The 19,571-nt window shown below is 47.9% G+C and overlaps 1 protein-coding gene across 1 annotated transcript in view; it reads right to left on the minus strand.

Moving 5' to 3' along the window:
• The window catches only part of LOC138540329 (lactoperoxidase-like), a 172,600-nt gene extending 161,455 nt beyond the window's left edge, over positions 1-11,145 (minus strand). Inside the window, exon 1 of the mRNA XM_069641680.1 lies at positions 11,127-11,145. Coding sequence (XP_069497781.1) covers positions 11,127-11,145 — 19 coding nt within the window. The remainder of the gene's footprint in view (positions 1-11,126) is intronic.
• Between the last annotated feature and the right edge of the window lie 8,426 nt (positions 11,146-19,571).

The following is a 19,571-nucleotide window of genomic DNA, read 5'->3' on the forward strand; positions in this document are numbered from 1 at the left end:
AAATTCAGGTGCCGGCCCACCTAGGCGTGACCATATTTTTTGATTAAGGAAATCTAACACCATACACATTCTGTGCATGATGTCATTGCCCATGTAAAATTCATTTTGTGCTCCATTCACTATCCATACATTATGGTAAATTGTTTTCTGCCCAATGCTAATTTTAAGCATGCATCTGCCTGCAATTCGGTTTTCAAAGTCTGGACTGTCCAACCCAGAAACATATTGGTTTTTAATCCTAAATTTCGGGATTTCTTCCCTCTCCATAATTTTTTGCAACAATTTCTCATTAATGAAACTCCTTTCATGTTCAAGCGCTAAAGTGGCTTTTATTGTTTTAAGATAATCATTTATACCAATATGAACCCATGGTTGCTCATCTTCCATGTGTATTTCTGCCAGAGTGGTAATGTGTTTTTCTGAATCTGTTTTAGGAACAGTATTCTGTTTGCATGTATTCTCTTTTAAATAGAAACGTAATGTGTGCTCATCTATAGCAGTCTGCCAATCTTTCCTTGGGTCCAAGTATATTTGTACAGGTAGTTTTTCATTGTCGCTCTGATCTTTGTCTTGACACATTAATATAACAGTGACACTAGGTATGCAGCTATTCTGGAGATATACCTCCACAGCATCATTTGTTTTGGCAACGGTGTGACATTCATTTATATTGCTGTTTTGTGATTTTAGTTTCTTAGGCCTCAATGGTTTTTTGGTTAAGGACCACAGCACTCCATTCACCCCATCTATGAGAGGAGACAATCTTTTCAGGCAATCTGTCCCCATCAGAAATGGAATTTCACAAATATATGTGATCAATACCTCTTGTTTCATTCTGTGCTTTCCTATTTTTATGTCAACCTCAGTTACACCTATGATGGGCACCTCCTCCCCATTAAAGTTATGCACTGGGCCTTGATTTGCCTTCACTGTGATCTGACTCTGTGGAGGCCTCCCTTCATTGATACTCTTTACCAGCTCCTTGGACATAATTGTGGCCTGTGCGCCAGTGTCAATCATAGCGAAGGTGTGGCATTTTTCTTCTACAGTGATGGGTGCATAATATCTGTCCTCAACTTCCTCTAATACACATAAGAAATGTGAATTCTTACTGATTTCAGGGCTCACCTTTCTCAGGTCTTTTTCACTTTTGGCTAAGCACATTGGTAAATGAAAAGACATTTTTCCCTCCTTTTCACCCATTTCTGCGCGAGAGACTTTATGCATTTCTCCATGATCAGAGGTTTTTTGGAGTGTGGCCACTGTTCGCCCATTCATCTGGATAGCATCAGAGACCACATTACAATCCTCCAACTGAACATGTGTAACAACATCATTCAGCAATTTGTCATTTTTTAATTCTGTGCATTTGTGATCATTTAGTGTAATACCAGCCCTTTCAGCCTCTTCAAAAATATGTGGCTCAAAGAATTCTTCAGGTGATTGACTTGTACCCTCCTTGTGAGTATTTCCTTTTTCTGTCTGTGTTTAGTCATTGTTTTGCTTGCCCAGGGAAGGAGCTATGGCATCCCCACTTACTCCCTGTTCACTGGTATTCCCCATGCATGAGTCATTTTTCTTAAATCTGTTCCTTTGTTCTTTTGGAATTCCTAATGTGTCTTTTTCATTTGTGCAAATCTTTACTGTTTTATTTAGCTCTAAGTTAAACCGTACCTCTTTTTTAGAAGTATTTGCACTTTCTATCACAATTTCATTTACTGGTACTTTCATTTTTAATCCATTAGGCATCTCAGAGTCGTTATGCAAAATTATATCAGAGCAATCTGTCATTTTGGCACTGCAGTTACCATGAGTACTTAGTCACTTTTCGGAAGCCCCCCGGTCATTGCTATGGTCATCAGCCCCCTCTTTGGAAGGTTGTTTTTGCGCTGTATAGAGCTTTCCTATTTGCTCAGCTAACATTTTCACTTGGGCCTCAAGGCACTGGAACCTTTCCATCTCTCTAGGATCCTCTTTCTGTGGCCTAGGTCGATATTGGTTGTTTTCCCCCTGATTGGATCTATTCTGATACCTCTCAGGTGATTGATACCGGTTGGGATGGTTTCTGAACTCTTGATTCATTTGTGGAGGGGAGCGGGTTGCACCCATCCTTTGATTATAGTCCCCTGGTGGGGAATCATTGTACTGGCGTGGACTGTAGTTCACGTTTTGCCTCATGTCCTGTCTCTCAGATTGTGGGTACTGGCCCCTATGTTGATTTCCATTATCAGTAAATCGATCCACATATCGGGGCCTATCCTGATTACCATATATCATGGTGCTGGGATCAAATCTGCTCTGTGTCCCCAATGACTGGTAGGGACCATCATTTCTTTGATCTTGATTTTGTCTCTGGTTATTGTTCATACCTGCCATATCAGACCGGTATCTTACCCGGGGTCTATCCCCTAAGTACCTAGGGCTGATGTAGCTCTCTCTATTACTAGGATCATGTGTTTGGAACATTGGTACAGGAAATGGCGATCTTTGTTGATTACCCCTTTGTTCAGGTGTCACATTATTTTTACCTTGGCTTTGAGCAGACTCAAGGGACATTTTGGCTGACCTGATTTCCATTACTGTGGCTGAGGGTTCTTTAGATTTAGGCCTGGTATCTTTCATTTTATCACTTTCTCTACCCTGACAATAGAGTACCTCATATAGCTTTGTGCTTTGATGTACAATCCATTCAAGGGACTTGTCACGGTCAAATTCACGGACCAATTGGGATATGATGTCTTTCTGTAGCCCATAGAAGTATGCGGTTTTAAACTCATTGGAATTTGAGTCAAAAGATACATCAAAGCGAGAGAATGCTCTTTTTAAGTCTTGTAAAAATTGGCGAGGGGATGTATTAGGTCCAGCAGTAATTGTGTACGCGACTTTCTTTGCCTCCTGCAATGACTGAAAAGGAGAAAAATGACGCCTAATTTCTTTTTCAAACTCCAGCCATGTCATATTCTGCTGTTCATTTAATCCCCTTATGATGCTGGCCGTCGGGGCATCTAAAGTTAAATGAAAATATTGTCTGTACTGTTCCCTAGGTATCTGGAGTGCTTTAAAAATGTCATGCACCGCTTCTAAGTGATCCTCAATGCAGCATTCACCTCCCTTTTTAAATGGTTTGATCAGGGCTTTAATGGATTTCATTATTTTTATGGGGCTACTTGTTGCAATGCATGGAATTGCACTATTTTGTGAGTCAATCCTGTTTTCAGGTGTATGAGATTGGTGACTGCCCCCAATGGGAGTATCAAATCCCCCAAGGGCGCTGCAACCAAGTTCAGTCACCGGCCCAGTCACTGGGGCACTAGCTCTTTGGGCAGAGCTAGAATTCACCTCCACTCCATTGAATGTGGTACCCTGCCGCCTCTCTTGGGACCTGGGAATGCACATTTGCTGTTCTAAGTCCTTACACTTTTTAAGGAGTCTGGTTGCTTCATTCTGCAAATAATTATTTTCATCATTCATTTTATTAATCACCTCCTGCATGTCGCACATTTGCATTTGGCATTCATTGAACTCTTTATTTCTTTTGTCTCTTTCTTGAATCATTTTAATCATTTCTTGTTCTGCACTCTGGAGATCACCTTCTTTTTCACAATGTTCTTTTTGTAAAATCTGCATTTCTGAAACAACCTCATCTTTATCCTGCCTAATGTGATCCACTAAGGCTTTTAAGTGTGTCAATTCTTGCTCACTATCTTCAAATTGTTTCTTGCTTTTGGATAACTGAGTATCAAAGTCTCTGCATTTTAATTGCATGTCTTTTTGGCATACATCCAATTCTGCTCTCAACATTTCCTGATTTTTACTTGCCCCCTCTAATTCAGTCTTTAACCTGTTAATTAGCTGAGTATCATTCTCTTGCATTCGCAGGGATTTGTTTAAAATAAACCATATTTTGCCGCATAGCCGTATTAAACAGTCTTTCTCTGCACTTTTATCGGCTGCATTCAATAATCTTGTAAGGCAGACCTGGATTATGCTGCCTTCTGCAAAAATATTGTCTAGTTTTTCTTTCTGCACCTCACCCTGAATGCGGTTACTCCATTCTAACGTGCTATTCGAAGACCAATTCCCATGTGCAAATAACTTTGCCTCTAAATATTGCACTAGATCTGAGAATGTGGTTTCCCTTTGTGACATTCTGAAATTCGTTTTTAGTGGCACACTGCTATTATAAAATGGGTTCCCTTTAATGTGCAAATGGCAGTGTGAGACACACTTGCCACGCCCAGTAGGTACTCTATGATCACTTTCCCGGCCTGCAGCGCACCATAAATATGTAGGGTATTTTGTGGAGATTTGGGGCCTGACGGTATTTTATTACCGCCGAAAAATAACTTAGCAATAATCACTCTTTGTATTCAGATTTGGCCATGTGCAACAATAATACAATGGACATGCATTATTTCAGCACCCAGACCTGCATATTTGGTATACGTGGTTGGTGGTATTTTGGTGAGCATAATTCCCTTGTTTTATTTGTGGCCCCAATGTCCAGAATCCCTTATCTTTGCTTAGATTTTTCGTGTGATCACTAGAGAGACCTCAGACCTGCATTCTAGGAATACCACATTTTCCAGTGATAGTGTTGGTGTGCCACCATGGGCGAACTCACTGACTTATTTACGACAGAGAGCTATATGTGGTAGTCTTGTGGTAATTTCCACTACCTTATGTACGGTAGAGAGCTATGTTCAAAGAGTCTCTCTTCCCGTTGGCTCATGTACCTCCAACAAGCTATGCTACAGTCACTCACAATTATTCATACTGATTTTGACATGCACACATCTGTCTTAAAATGACCATTCCACTGTTTAAAAATCTCCCCACATCATCAGCATTGTAATGGTAAACAATAAACATCACCCGTCTGTTTTCAAATATTTTTCTGTATTATAAAAGTTGTATTTAAAAACGATCTCATTCTTTACAGAAATAATATGGTACAGTCAAAGCATTGTCTGTGACACTCTGCAAAGATAGTGGCGGAGAACAGAACTCAAATTGCAACATTAGCACTTGATTAAGACACGCACAGGAATCCTACACTGACTGCATATTACCGTACACACTCAGCTCCCACACTTCTCATTACCTTATCTTTTTAGTTGTTCTCTTTGTGAATGTGGCTCTCTTGGATTGACTCCAGCAAAAAGGAACGCTTGCCTTCTCAAACCGGGGTCATTGCCTGGAATTCTCAGCTTTTGCAGATAGGAATGCCTCAGCCAGTGGAAAGGTCCTTCTTTCAGCTCTCCCCAATCTCGACTGCAGCAGGACACAGGAATCTGCATTCAGTCAGGAGCCCCACAGCCAGGTCTTCTCCCCAATAGTGCAGAAAGATGTCTGCCTGTCTTTTTCCCTGATACTGCCCACTAAAACTTTCCTCTCAGCCCTCTGTATGACGTGTCCCAATGAAATCCATCATCTCTCATCCTCCTACTCTTCAACAATAGCTTCGCTTATACATTTGCAATTGTTGCAAATCTGACTTCCTTCTTCCTGCAGTTACTGTGCACAAAAACACGGAGAATCAGGCAGAGAAGAGAAGAAAAAAATCTGCACACGCATTTAAATGGTTTTCAGAGTATGCCTAATTCTGCAGTGGAGAACACATTTTATTAGTGGGTTATGTTAAATAAGGTTTTATTAGTCAGGTTAATTGTTAATAGGTTAGCTGTTAATTTTCAAATGTGTCTCTAGCAATATAGGCATTTCAGGTGAAAAATAGTGTGCATTTTTAAATGAGCACGTGTGCTTTTAACTGTAAAAATAGATTTGCATCTTATATGTTAAAATCGTTTTTGACTGAATAGCCTGTCTTTCCTTGTTAATCTGGTAACCCATATAGCAATGCACCGCACCCTTGTGGTGGTGCTGCAAAAAAAAAAATGTGCTACTTGTGCAGTATTACTGTACTCTGTACTGTAACACGCCAAATATCCTTACATTACGTACTGCTACTTGTACAGCAGTACATGAAACTGCACTTCTTTGTCATTTATCCAGAAATGTTTTCTTTGGTTCCACTTGCATTCTATACCCTTTTTGTTACATAGGTTTCTGCCTATTTTTAAAAATGTTTTTCTAGTTAACAATTTAGCTTTGTTTTATGCTATATCCTCCTCCTGTGATCTCTGTGCTAGCATATGAAAGTCTAGCGTCACTGTAGTTTAGGTGCACCTCCTGTGCGTCTATGAAAGGGGAAGCCATTGACTCTCTACTTTATATCGATAGTCCCCCATAACCCTTCAGAGTCAGGCCTCCCTATACAAAAAAGAGGGTCCCTTGCCCCCTTATATATTTCGCTCTCTTTCCTTGCTTCTCCATTTCTCACCCCCTCTCATTCTTCGCCCATTTTGTCTCTCAGTCTCCCTCATCTGTCACTCTCTGTTTTCTTCATTTCACCAACTAATCCATTCTTGAATTTCTGTCCCACTCCCTCCATTGTGTATCCCTTTTAACTCCCTTTCACCCTCACCTACCATTCCTCTGTCGCTTCGCTCTTACCCTCTCTCTCACATACTTTCTCTTACTCTCTCCTTTTATTTTGTTTCTCTTGTTTTCATCTCTCACTCCCATTATCATCCTCACTATTTGACTCTTTCACCCACTTCAAAGCCAACTTTCTCCTCATTCTCTGTGTTTCTCTTCCTTACCGTTTGTTGAAGTGGCAGTGGCTCGAGGAGAGAGGTAACGTGGGGGACTGGGGTGAGTTAGGGGGTGGGAGGAAAGGTTAAGTGGGGGAGAAGAGGTGGAGTGATGGCTGGGAAGGGTGCAGCCAGCTGGCAGATTGGGGGCTGTGCGGTGTCACCCTCAGGACACAGGGAAAATTGTGGGGCGTGGTATTGGGGAGTGAAAATGTGGTTGTGGCGATGTCCCTTGTATTGGAGGAGAACGGGAATGGGAAGAGGGAACACAAATGTTATTTTCCCACAGCGCTGAAGCCAGGCCCAGGGAACTGGTCTTTATCAAAAAAGGCCTGCAGGAACAGAACATAGTTCCAATTAGCATACATGGTAGAGTCCTGGCTGAGCATAAGCAAATAGATATGGGACTTAACCAATCCTCCTTACTAAATTCCCTTCTCTTAAGGTCCCTTTAGTGTGGCCCTTGTACATCCTCCAGCAAAGCCTTAAAAACAAAGAAAAGTCCTCCTCATATTCAATCTCAACCCAAAAATGTCAAGATAGACTTTCTCAATAGCTTCAATCCTTCCTGTGGCTGTTGTAAGCACTGCTGTGTATCTCCCAGAAGAACAATAAACAGCTGGAGAACATTTGCTAACAGAAGGGAGCGCCAATTTGGGTTTCTGGACCCATTTACCACAAGGAAGCTTAAAAGGGCATTGTCACCTCCTTTCTCTGGGGTCCTGACCTTCCCCCTTTGTTCTTTATCTCTATTATGTTTCTGATCCTGGTCTTCCTAGCCAGTACACCACATGTTAGTACATCCTCTTACCATGGGATAAACCCCTTCAGATTGACGCGTCGCACTACACTCTGTCTTGGGCAATACATGCCATTCCCTCCTGCTTTTCAACCTCTTTCCACTTCCTTAGATGGAATAGCAGGAAATAGCAGGTGGGATATATTATTAGGTGGTATACATTATGAGATTGGAAGGGACAGATATCAGAAGGTGGCCAGAGATAGATTTCAGGAGGTGACAGGAGGGTGACAGCAGGAGCTGGTGAAAGAGATATATCAGACAGTAGCCTGAGTGTGAGTCAGGAGCCTGCAGGAGAGATACATCAGGAGGTGGTAGGAGTGTCTAGAGGAAGGGAGATATCAAGAGGTGACAATGGGGAATCATCAGGAAGTGGTCAGAGAGAATTATAAGGAGGTGACAGGAGGGAGATACCAAAAGGTGAAAGAAGGGAGACAAGATGATGTTGTTGGAGGAGAACCTCCGTAAGTGCTTGGATGGAGAATATAGAAAGAAGTTCGAGAAAGACCACAGAAGGAAACTACGAGGAGGTGTCAGGAAAATTTTTGGCCCTGCCTTTAAAGGACCAGTATCACATTACCATGGCATGAAACTGCCCCTTGCCAGAAGTGGGGTCTAAATTGGGGTGACAAGGGGATAAACTCCATACCAACCTGGGGCCATCATCTACTAGTTCAGCGTGGCACCCTGCCCCCTTGACCACTCAACTGGATATCCCCAGAATAATGAACTGGATTCTGTTACATATCTCCCCCTCTTCCAACAAACCCCATTGTACATTGGGTGAAGGATGGGCTCCCCCAGCAGCTTTGGCTCCTTTCCTAATGAGAAAATCCCTAGGCCACACCATAACCTGTTGAGGGAGTCCCAGCCAAGCACGTCTTTGCTCCATCCTATAGACTCCTTCATTTGAACTTCTCTGAACCAGGTGTGAAAGTTAGGTAAGTTTGTCCCCAGGATTACATCTTCTAGAAGTCTGGAGAATACAAACATTTCTGCTTTATATGGTGGCCCTCCTAGTCATCCCACTAAATGTCCCTAGAATACGACTTTGCTACAGGCAATATTATAATAGTGTTACAGTCCAGGATAGGATAGGTGTAACAAGAGTTAGTAATCCCTACCCTCATTGTGTGCCCACTGTTGCCAAGCACTCACGGGTTAAGGAGTGCGGCCCCCACCGTTGGGGAGGCGGAGCCATGTTACGGGGACTGAGGGAGGAAAAGGGTTTTCTGGGTAAGGCGCGGAAGGCGCCAGTATTGATGTTACGGGAGTGAATAAAGGTTGTTCCAGTACCCCCGTGTGCGCGTCCTCCTTTCCTGGCCTGTAAGAGGCAAACAGTGGCGATGAGGCCATTCCGTGCACCCACGGAGTCCTCCTTTTGACAGTCCGCCGTTCCTCCGTGGCTTTCCGCCACTTCCGCGCTGTGTGCGCTTTCGAGGCCGTCCCTGCTGGCAATCCGCCAGTTCCTCGCTCCGGCTGCGACTGGGCCTCCTCCCGCCCCTCCTCCTCCTACAGGGGTGGCAGCTGCTGGCCGCATACGAACACCCTGCGCCTCCTTTCTCTCTCTCCCACACTGCATCGGGAGGCACGATTTTGGACCCTGGCAGTCCGCCTGGTCCCCACGTGGCAACGAGCGCGCCAGGGAGTGTGCAGCTGGGCCCTGGCCATCCGTTGTGGTCCCCCCCTACGTCGCGTGCCGGCGAGCCTGCCCACGCCCTCCAGCGGCCCAACAAGGACGCTTGGTGTGTCCCCATACCGCTAGCGTTCGCCGCGAAGCCCCAGCAGTGCTGAGTGCCATCCCTCCCTACAACGTCTGTGATGCTGCATGCCCATCCATGGCATTTGACCTCCCAGGTGGGTGACGCACCGCCAGCCTAACCAAGGCATCCGCAAGGGCCGAGCACACACCCACAGGTCCCCACCTCCTGGCATCATGAGCAGACCGGGCTCCACCTCAGGGTCCAACCCTGGGTCACCTACACCTCATATTGTACAGTCGATTCAGCTGCGACTACCCCCGCCATCACCATGACTCCACAAGCCACGAAGGGGCCCAGATGGACTGACTGGATGGAAGATTTCCAGCATTACGTGAGGGTGTCTGGTATTGGTAACTCCCCCAATATTAGGGACATTTTCCTCAATTTGGTAGGGGTGAGATAAAGACTGTGGTTAAGACCATCCCTGCAGCTGAACAGAATACTTTCAAGGATTTGATCAAGGCTCTAGATAGACTTCTCATCATAGAAGTTAATCGTGACTATGAACGTTACCTATTCAGCAAGTGCACCCAAATGCCACAAGAGACAGTCGACGAATTCATAACCCGCCTAAGAGTAAAAGGCGCAAACTGCCAATTCAACGCATTCTCGTTGGATGAAGCAATAAGATTGAGGGTCGTTGAAGGCTGCCTATCCCCTGCTTTCAAAAAACAGCTCCTGAAGAAACCCCTCACCATCCAGGAAGTGAGCGAGCTCGCTCGCATACAGGAGAGGGTTGATGCCCAAGCTACATCCATGGGCAATCCGAGCAACCCCAAGCAAGACACAGCTGAACTTGTTGCAACCATACAGCCATCTCGTCCAGGTGACAGAGGGTCACAATCATATAGAACACAAACCACGCAAGCTCCTCACCAACAGAGACAGTGCTATCGTTGTGGGATGTCCTTTCCACATGCAGGCTCATGCCCAGCCTTATCACAACGGTGCACGAACTGCGGAAGAGAAGGACATTTTCACTCGGTGTGCTGAGAAGGCATACCATTTCCCCCGGCGAGGCCCCAAACGCCTGTCAGGCCATTCTTCCGCTCGCCACCTCCACAATATATCCAACCTAGATACTACCAACAAGGCCAGGGACAGAGGCGATATGTCAGGGCCATCGACGAATACCAAACACAGGGGTACCCACTGCAGCCAGACCAGGCAGATCGGACCAAATATTTCATGGACAAATATGACCATCCACCAGAGGAATACAGGCCTGAGGCTCTCTACCGGGACGAGCAGGAGCCGCATACAACATGCCATAAGACCCATATGACCAGGACGAGTTTGTCAATCTCATACTTGACACTGAAGAGGCCAGAGAAGCCCCCAAAATCCCCATCAAAATGGGAAACAGCCAATTTCAATTCATGATTGACTCAGGCGCTACTGTCAACATAATGGGCGAGCAGGACTATGCCAAACTACCGAACCCACCGGCACTCGAACAATCTCGCTCAAGGATATTTCAGTGGGGAGCTACCACCCCCCTACCGACGGTAGGATGTTTCACACAACGCCTCCTCCTGAATGGCTGGAAATTTGACACAACAATACACATTATCCGGTCACTTGCCAGAAGCCGATGCCTACGCAGCTACCACACGGCATCCCTCCTGGGGTTGATTGAAATACACATGAAGCCGGGAGACTCCATCACAGTGACCTCCGATAACACAAACATGAGAGACACAGTTGGCACCATAGCATGCTACCAGTCGCAAAACCTGGTCACACAGGCTGACATCACAAGGGATTTCCCCAACCTTTGCACAGGGCTGGGCAAACTCAAGGCCCCTCCCATCCGACTCCACATCGACCCATCGGTGAGGCCGGTACCGCAACATCCCCGGAGAGTAGGTTTTCACCTGCAAGCGGCAGTATCAGATGCACTCCTACAACTGCTGTCCGATGGCATCGTCGAACCAGCCACAGGTCCGACACCATGGGTATCCCCACTCGTGGTTGTACCCAAGGAGGAAGGAAAGATCCGTTTGTGCGTGGACATGAGGGTGGCAAACACTGCTATTCAGCGCGAGAGGCATCCGGGACCGTGCATTGAGGACATGATCGTGCAACTGAACAACGCACGGATGTTCTCCAAACTCGACCTCATCCAAGGATACCATCAGCTGGAGCTACATCCGGAATCCAGACCCATTACGACGTTTGCGACTCACGACGGTCTCTACAGGTATTGGCGTTTGAACTTCGGGATCTCATCCGCCGCGGAATTCTTTCAGGAGGCCATTCGGCAAGTGATCAGACCCATCAGGGGCACACTGAACTACAGTGACGACATCCTCGTCTTTGGATCATCAAAAGAGTCTCATGACAAGGCCCTACTCGCTGCGTGTGCAGCACTCCAGGAAGCAGGCCTCACTCTCAATATTGGCAAGTGCCGTTTCAGCAAGACAAAGCTGAAAGTTTTTGGACACATCTTTTCCAGCGAAGGGATGATGCCGGATCCCGACAAGGTTGACACAATCACCAACCTGGGTGAACCACGGCAGGTTGCAGACGTTCGCTCATTTCTCGGCGTGGCTGGCTACTGTGCGAGGTACATACCACAGTATGCGTCCCTTACCGACCCACTAAGGAAGCTTCTCCAAAAAGAAACTGTGTTCGAGTGGACCCCTGCGTGCCGCCAGGCATTCTTTGATATCAAGCGTGCCCTGATGGAAGCACACCGCCTGGTATATTTCAATCCTTCATGGCACACTGAAATTGTGGTGGACGCAAGCCCGGTGGGCCTTGGTGCCATCTTAGCCCAAACCAGCGGCGCGGATGTCCACCCGAGACAAGTGGTCGCCTATGCGAGCAGGGCTCTGTCCACCCCGGAACTGGCTTACTCCCAGGCAGAGAAGGAGAGTCTAGCTGCCGTCTGGGCGTGCGAACACTTCCATGACTTCGTCATTGGGAAAAAGTTCACTTTAATCACGGACCACCAGGCCTTGTTATCGCTTTTTGGCAACCCGCACACCAAGATGCCCTCTAGAATCGAGCGGTGGTGAATCCGCCTACAAGAATATGACTATGACATCCTGCATCGACCCGGGGGTGACCCCAACCCCGCTGAATATCTGTCACGACACCCAGTTGGGGCCCCACTGACCCGGAAGGGAGACATCGCTTATGTACAATACATAGCGTCCAACTTGCTACCACCGGCGCTGTCCCTGGAGAGAGTTGCCACTGCATCAGCTGCTGACCCTACCACGGCACTTGCCATCAGCCTCACGTTGACCAACAAATGGAGGGACCATCACAGAGCAATGCTGGCACACCCAGGGGTGTGCAGACATAAATTGAAAGGCTGGCCAGGGTACATAGCGAACTGGCCGTCAAGGACAATGACATCCTCCTCAGAGGGTGCAAGATTGTCATCCCCGCCACGCTCAGGAACGAAGTAGTCAGTACGGCCCACGAGGGACATAGAGGAGCGGAGAACACCAAAAGACAGCTGAGGTGCCCGTTTCTAGACACGGCAGTAGAAGAATGGGTGAAGAACTGCCATGCCTGCCAGTGCACGGCTCCTGCGGAACATCCACCCCCGCTCCAACACACACAGATACCCGATCGGCCATGGGAGCGTGTAGCCATGGACTTCTATGGGCCCATGGAGGCGGGTGACTACCTCCTGCTCCTAATAGACGAACATTCACGATTCCCGATCGTCAAAACAGTCACCACCACCGCATTTCCTCAAGTAGCAGCGGCAATAGAGGAGGCATTCAGCGAGTGGGGGATCCCCAAAACAGTCAAATCTGACAACGGACCCCCGTTCAGTGGATATGAGTTCGGAACACTAGCGGAACACCTAGGGTTTGAACACATGAAGATAACTCCTCGCCACCCACAAGCGAATGGGATGGCTGAACGCTTCATGGCGTCGATCAAGAAGACAAGACAAAGAGCCAGAGTAGAAGCAGTCGATCCGCACCAGGCACTGTGCCGACTCCTACGGGACTACAGAAACACTCCTCATGAAGCCACCAACAAGACACCTGCCGAGCTAATGCTTCGCTACAAAGTGCGAACCCGCATACCGCGCAATCTGTCCGATGAGGAGCTGCCTGACATGGACATACTCCGAAGGGACGCAGAAGCCAAAGAGATAGCAAGACGAGAGACAGATGCTCGCCGCCATGCGGTGATACAAGATTTTCACATAGGGGACGAAGTACTCGTCCAACAACCAACGCCCAGGAAGACAGATCCGCGGTTTGCTCCAAGCCCCATGAGGGTAACCGCAGTGAAAGGCACGATGGTGACGGCCGAGGATCAGAACAGAGCTGTCACCAGGAACTGTCAACAATTCAGACACTACATCAGACGAGAGGGAACGGAACCGCTCCAGCGGTCGACCTCTCAGGAACCGCGAGAGTCGCGGGATGACCTGTGGATCCCTCCGGGAGGAGACCCAGGAGGGACAAGCTGGGAAGTGAGAACCACGGAATCGCAAGAGCCAGGTGACCAAGATGAGAGACCACGGAGAGTTGTAAGGAAACCTATGAGACTTGTTGAAGAATGTTGATTTCGATGTTTGAATATATTGTTCGGGGGTGATGTTGCCAAGCACTCACGGTTAAGGAGTGCGGCCCCCACCGTTGGGGAGGCGGAGCCATGTTACGGGGACTGAGGGAGGAAAAGGGTTTTCTGGGTAAGGCACGGAAGGCGCCAGTATTGATGTTACGAGAGTGAATAAAGGTTGTTCCAGTACCCCCGTGTGTGCGTCCTCCTTTCCTGGCCTGTAAGAGGCAAACACCCACATCTTCACCTTGGGCCAATAGCATGGATGCATGCCAAGAACACCTGTTAACTACTCTGCCCCTCGACTGCAACACCCTATTTGTGCTACCACCAGACAATAGAAAAGTAGAACAGCGTTTTCCAAAGTGAAACATACGTTAGGTACATTGACTCAATTAATTCTTCAAGATGAGAGCAACATTAAATGCAAAAATAGTGCTTAAACATGTCACAATGATTAAAACATACACCATAACCAAAAAGATATTTAGGCAGAAATATGCAGTATATCATAAATCCAAAACACAGGACCATGCACTCTATTACATGACACTTCCTGGACATGCTACGACTACCACTATAGCTGTAGCACAAAAGATAAATCTACAGGAATGAACAGCGGAAAAGGTCACTGAAAATGTGCAGAACGTGTCGGAGGTATATGATCTTTGTAGTACATGAAGTCTGATCTTTGCACAAGGTGAACATGCCTATCAATGTCTGTTAGGAAAGATTTCGTAATTGTAGGTAATTTTCCTTCCATGTGGCAACCCCTAAACTTTTTGCTGTTGTTTTTCACCTTGTTCTTGACTTTGCCAGAGAAGTGCAGCCTTCTGCCGCACTCCTCTGGGCTTTCGCTCCTTTCTTACGGGGAAACTGACATGCCCTTAAGACAGTCAGTACCGGGGAACGTTGTTTCCCGTAGTTTCTTTTATCATGTTGCGGCTTTCGTGCAACATGACACAAGAGGGCACTGTAAACTAAGTTACAGCTCTCTTGGGTCTCTAGCCTTCTACAGGCCCTAGATACTCGTTTAGGATTGTATCTGATCGGTGCAAGTGATTCAGGGACGGGAATGGTGGCAGCGATCGTTTCTTGTGTTTTGAGCTCCTTTTGGCGTTCTAAGCGCGTTTCTCGCGCTTAACCCAAAATGGTGGCCTGGCTCCCAAAATGGCCAGACCACGAGGCTCCTTTGTCCTGTCCGCTGACCGTCTTGCTCCCTTCACCTTCCCCAGGTCGAGCCGACCCGGGGCCTTCCTTATTTGGGCATGTACTTTCCCGCGAAACACGGATGCTTTCGCGGGCTTCTACATGTCTTGTGTGTGCCTCCAGGATGTGGGCTGGGATGTCTGGTCCCAATACACATCCTGGGTGCCAGAGAGTCTAGGGTGGTGTGAATGCTTGGGACCACCGTGGTCCGTGATTGGTCCCCGAATGGTGTGAGTGTTGATGAGCGGATCTCCCATTGGGTCTCCTCCGTTTTGGCGCGAAGGGAACCGTGGATAAGAGGGGGCTGGAAACACCACTACCATGTCGATCTCCTGAGTTCTCACGAACGAAGGAGTACAGGTGCCAAGTATCCTGCAACCAAGAGGCTGGACCGAGGAATCGCTGGTGAGCCGCTGAAGGACTTCTCCTCTGCACTGCTGTCGCCTTGTGAAACCCTTTTCACCTTTGATCGAACCAGAAGGCCTGTACTGGTACTTCGACCCTTGGAATAGCGGGAACAGCTATTCTCGGCATCTTCACCATCTCCTGCCAGTAAGCCTTCGGAAGCGTCTCTGGGCCATCCAGCTGACTGACCAGCTTACACGGGAGTCTTGCTCTGTAACCGCCGCCAGGTTGTGTAGTATTTCGAGTCCTTGTCACTCTCACATGCTTCGTACACTTGGCGTTCCCAGGTCTGAAGTGAGTAGTGTACATTTGGCTCAGAAACACACGGCCGCTCCGTTGCCCTGCTGTGGTAACAAACTGTGCGGGTTTCTTCGATTGGGACGTCTTTTTACTCAACACGACGACGAGGCGTTCCCTGCTCTTCTGAACCTGCCAGCTGCTGAAACTGACGCGGAGAAGCCTGGGTCTGCTTGCATCGGGGACCGGTGAGTAGCATAGCTAGGATCTGGTCGCCCTCCTGCAGGAGCCCATTGCTTTTCCCCGCTGTGTCAAACAGCACCCTTTTCCGTACTCGCGCTCTGCTTCTGCCCACTGTGGAGGCTGCGCTTGAGTCGCGGAACGTTTTCTTCTTCTTTTGTGCACTAAACTGAACTGCCTGATTTCCCTCGAAGAGCTTCTCCTTTTGCCCGTTGGCACCAGCGCGTGCAGGTACTTTTGAGCACAAGTCTCCACTCTTCGCAGGGCTCGGACTTCCTTCTAGTTAGGTGCCTCTGAAGGCGAACTGGGTCTAAGCATTATTTCGCACTGCCTGTCTTCCTTCATTTTAGGTGGACTACCCATTTCGTGCATCTAACGCTTGAGACTGTCGTATTTGTATATATATTGTGTTGATATGGTATGTGTTGGTTTACTATCGTTATATTGTGATTTTCTCGCTACGGTCATTGTTTTAAAGGCCTTGGAATAAATGTGTATATATTTTTAATATAACAACTGTTTGGAGTAGTTTGTAAGTGATCTTGCTTTGTGTGCTCATTGCGGGCTTTCAGTCACCCTCACCCCTCTTGAGACCTAGTCTTGACCGCCGCGATCGCCACCTTGATTGGTCTGGCTCGTCCAGAGGTTACCCTGTTCCAAGTAATTAGGTTGGCCTTCTGAACTTCTGCGCCACCAGGACAGAGTTCAGAAATCCATCTTAACAATGTCTTTGTCTTGTTCACCATGCATCCTCATTAGAACCTGGGAGGGGTGTCTTGGTGCCACCTAGCCAATCAGGAGGCTCAGAATGTGGGTATTACCCACATTTCCAGCCGTCCGAGCAGCAGGGGGATACTATTTTGCCTCTCGGGCAATGCTTCACTCTTGCCCACCACATCAAGTGTAACAACCCCCCCCCTATCCTGCTGATCCATCCCCATCCCACCCCCTCACTTACCTATGGCCGCAGCTACATCTTCTCGCTTGCTGTCCCGCCTTTCCCTGCAACATCATGGAAAGGGAGAAAGGACGATGTGTAGTTCCCTTCTCCCTTGTCCATGGTGGCAATCTTGTTTCATATTTTTTGGTTTTGGTGCTTTTTTTTCACTAGAAGCAAGGGGCTCCAAGAAGCAGTCTTCGTTGTTGGCATGACAACTGGAAATGCTGTGACATACAACTGCTAACGCAAAAAGTGTACATTTCTGTAGCACTACGCAGATCTAATCCAAAAGTGGGTTGTTTAACGTACTTTCTCCCAATCAGGAGTACTGTCAAATGTACAGGTTTGTGTGAATTTGGACAAATCCTGGAGCGATCTGTTTTCGAGTTGAAACTGAGGCAGCCACGCAAGCCTCCCTTCTCGGGTTGCAATGTGAGCAGATGCTCTGCGAGATCATCTTCCTGGCTTAGCTTTCTTTCCCAATGCTCTGCGAGATCATCTTCCTGGCTTCACTTTCTTCCCCAATGCTCTGCGAGATCATCTTCCTGGCTTAGCTTTCTTCCCCAATGCTCTGCGAGATCATCTTCCTGGCTTCACTTTCTTCCCCAATGCTCTGCGAGATCATCTTCCTGGCTTCGCTTTCTTCCCCAATGCTCTGCGAGATCATCTTCCTGGCTTAGCTTTCTTCCCCAATGCTCTGCGAGATCATCTTCCTGGCTTAGCTTTCTTCCCCAATCCCCTGCGAGATCATCTTCCTGGCTTAGCTTTCTTCCCCAATGCTCTGCGAGATCATCTTCCTGGCTTAGCTTTCTTTCCCAATGCTCTGCGAGATCATCTTCCTGGCTTAGCTTTCTTCCCCAATGGTGTAACGCTCTGCAGGATCAAGGTTGCAAGAGGAAGCTGTCCTCAGCTGTTCTGTTGCCACAACCTGACAGAGGGCTGCCGATACAGCCTGCAGATGGCTTCCACCCCAACCTCCAGCGAAGGCACGGCCAATGGTGAGCTGCAGACAGGGAACGACGTGCAGCGAGGTAGTGACCGTGTTTTAGGACCTGCTTGGCTTGCTGTCTCTAGGCAGATGCCGCCATGTCTGTTGCTCTGTGCGGTACAATGTGCTTTCATCACAGGACGTTTTTTCGCTGGGTCTTTTACCGCAAATTTTTTCTTGAAAAAAACCCATATAATTTTTTTGGGGGGGTTAAAACATTATATATATGGGATGTGGGTTTTTGGTAATAGATGTAAAATTAAAGGGAATGGGGTGGAAAACCCCACGAAAAAACAGGCGATTAAATGACATGGAACCCTCTCTGCATGCCAATGCTGCTGTGTGCCTGGCTCCGTCAGATAACGTATATGCCTTGCATACAATGGCTGCCCTGTGCTGGCCACATTCCTGCAGCTGAAACTAGAAATGTGTTTGCTTTTTGTGATTTCAGAAACCTCGGCTTCTGCGGCTTAAACAAACTGGGACCATTGAGCTGAAGTTCATTTCCAAGGGACGGGATGTAGCCCCTTTCAGGTGTAAGCGCCTCTCTGGGTGCGGCCATTCAGCGGCAGACACATGTTTGCACAGGTCAGGCGGGCGGTCTTAATGGGAGCCCGCGCCCAACAAACAGTTACATTTAAATATTGTCAGCCACCTATCTCTCTCTTCATCTTCAGGCCCATCACCGGTGCATTGTTCCCTTTAGCTGAAAAGGAATGAAGGGAAAATCGTCTGAAGTGGCTGCCTTACATCAGCTGCGGGCTGAAGGCAGCACAGGAAAAAACAAGAATTCAAGTGCCCATTGCGCTGTGGAAGCGGGAGAGTTTGCTCCACGGCTGCGGGGCCGATGCTGCATGTACCCCAAAACGGGGTGTTGCTAGTAATATTTGATCAATCATGGGAGCGGAAACGATGGGCTACCGCGCCATTCAAAGAATGGTTTCTTGGCAGGGGCACCCCCTTAGTGCCGACGCCCTCATTGGGCACGGCGGGGCATGGAGTCGGGGATGGGGGCCTCGCATGTTACCACCCAGAGGGGAGGTGACGGGAGACCCCATTAGCGAGCGACGGTAGGGAAGCGCGCCATAGCTGGAGACCCCTATAAAAGGGCTCAGCTCGAGATTGCAGGCCTCTTCTCTGCTGGCTCCCATGTGTTGCTGTGTTCCTGTTCCAGACGGAGAAGGAAGAGGTCTGGGTCCTGTGGTTCCAGTGAAGGAGTTGACCAGTTCCAGGAGGAAGGGAGGAGATAAATCATTTTGCATTGGAGGTCTTGCATTGGGTCATGCAAAAGCAGATGGAATCGCGAGGGGTGGAGATAATATGGGATCAGGCCAAGAGGCGACACTGCCACGGGATGGTGGCTACTTATGGGCGAGATTTTACTCGGTCGATTACCGATGCCAAAATGCACAGTTTAAATGAAGGCACCATCAGACTAGACTAGTAGACTAGAGCAGGGCGGAATGTAAAGGCATCCTGCCACAAGGTTGGGTTTGAATTACGTTTCAAAAGAGGCTTTCCAATGATACGGGCCAGGGCAGGAATTTTGTGTGTAACGGCCGCCGCACTTTAAGAGGCCGTCGGTCATGGTCAGTACCACCCCGACGCTGCAGCATGAGTTAATTGTTTATATCCATGATGTTGCGGCCCCTGTGCCGCTTGGTTGCCAGCAAAGGTGTACATCGGAATAAACTGACGCAGGCACTGTGTTTTTGGTTGGCATACAGTTTGGGCGGGAGATATCGGGCAAGTTAAGTAGCCTTTGTGGTGGGCACATTTTAGCGGCATGGTC

Source organism: Ambystoma mexicanum, chromosome 1p (genome assembly GCF_040938575.1).
Source record: "Ambystoma mexicanum isolate Mex_15411 chromosome 1p, UKY_AmexF1_1, whole genome shotgun sequence".
Classification (NCBI taxonomy): domain Eukaryota; kingdom Metazoa; phylum Chordata; class Amphibia; order Caudata; family Ambystomatidae; genus Ambystoma; species Ambystoma mexicanum.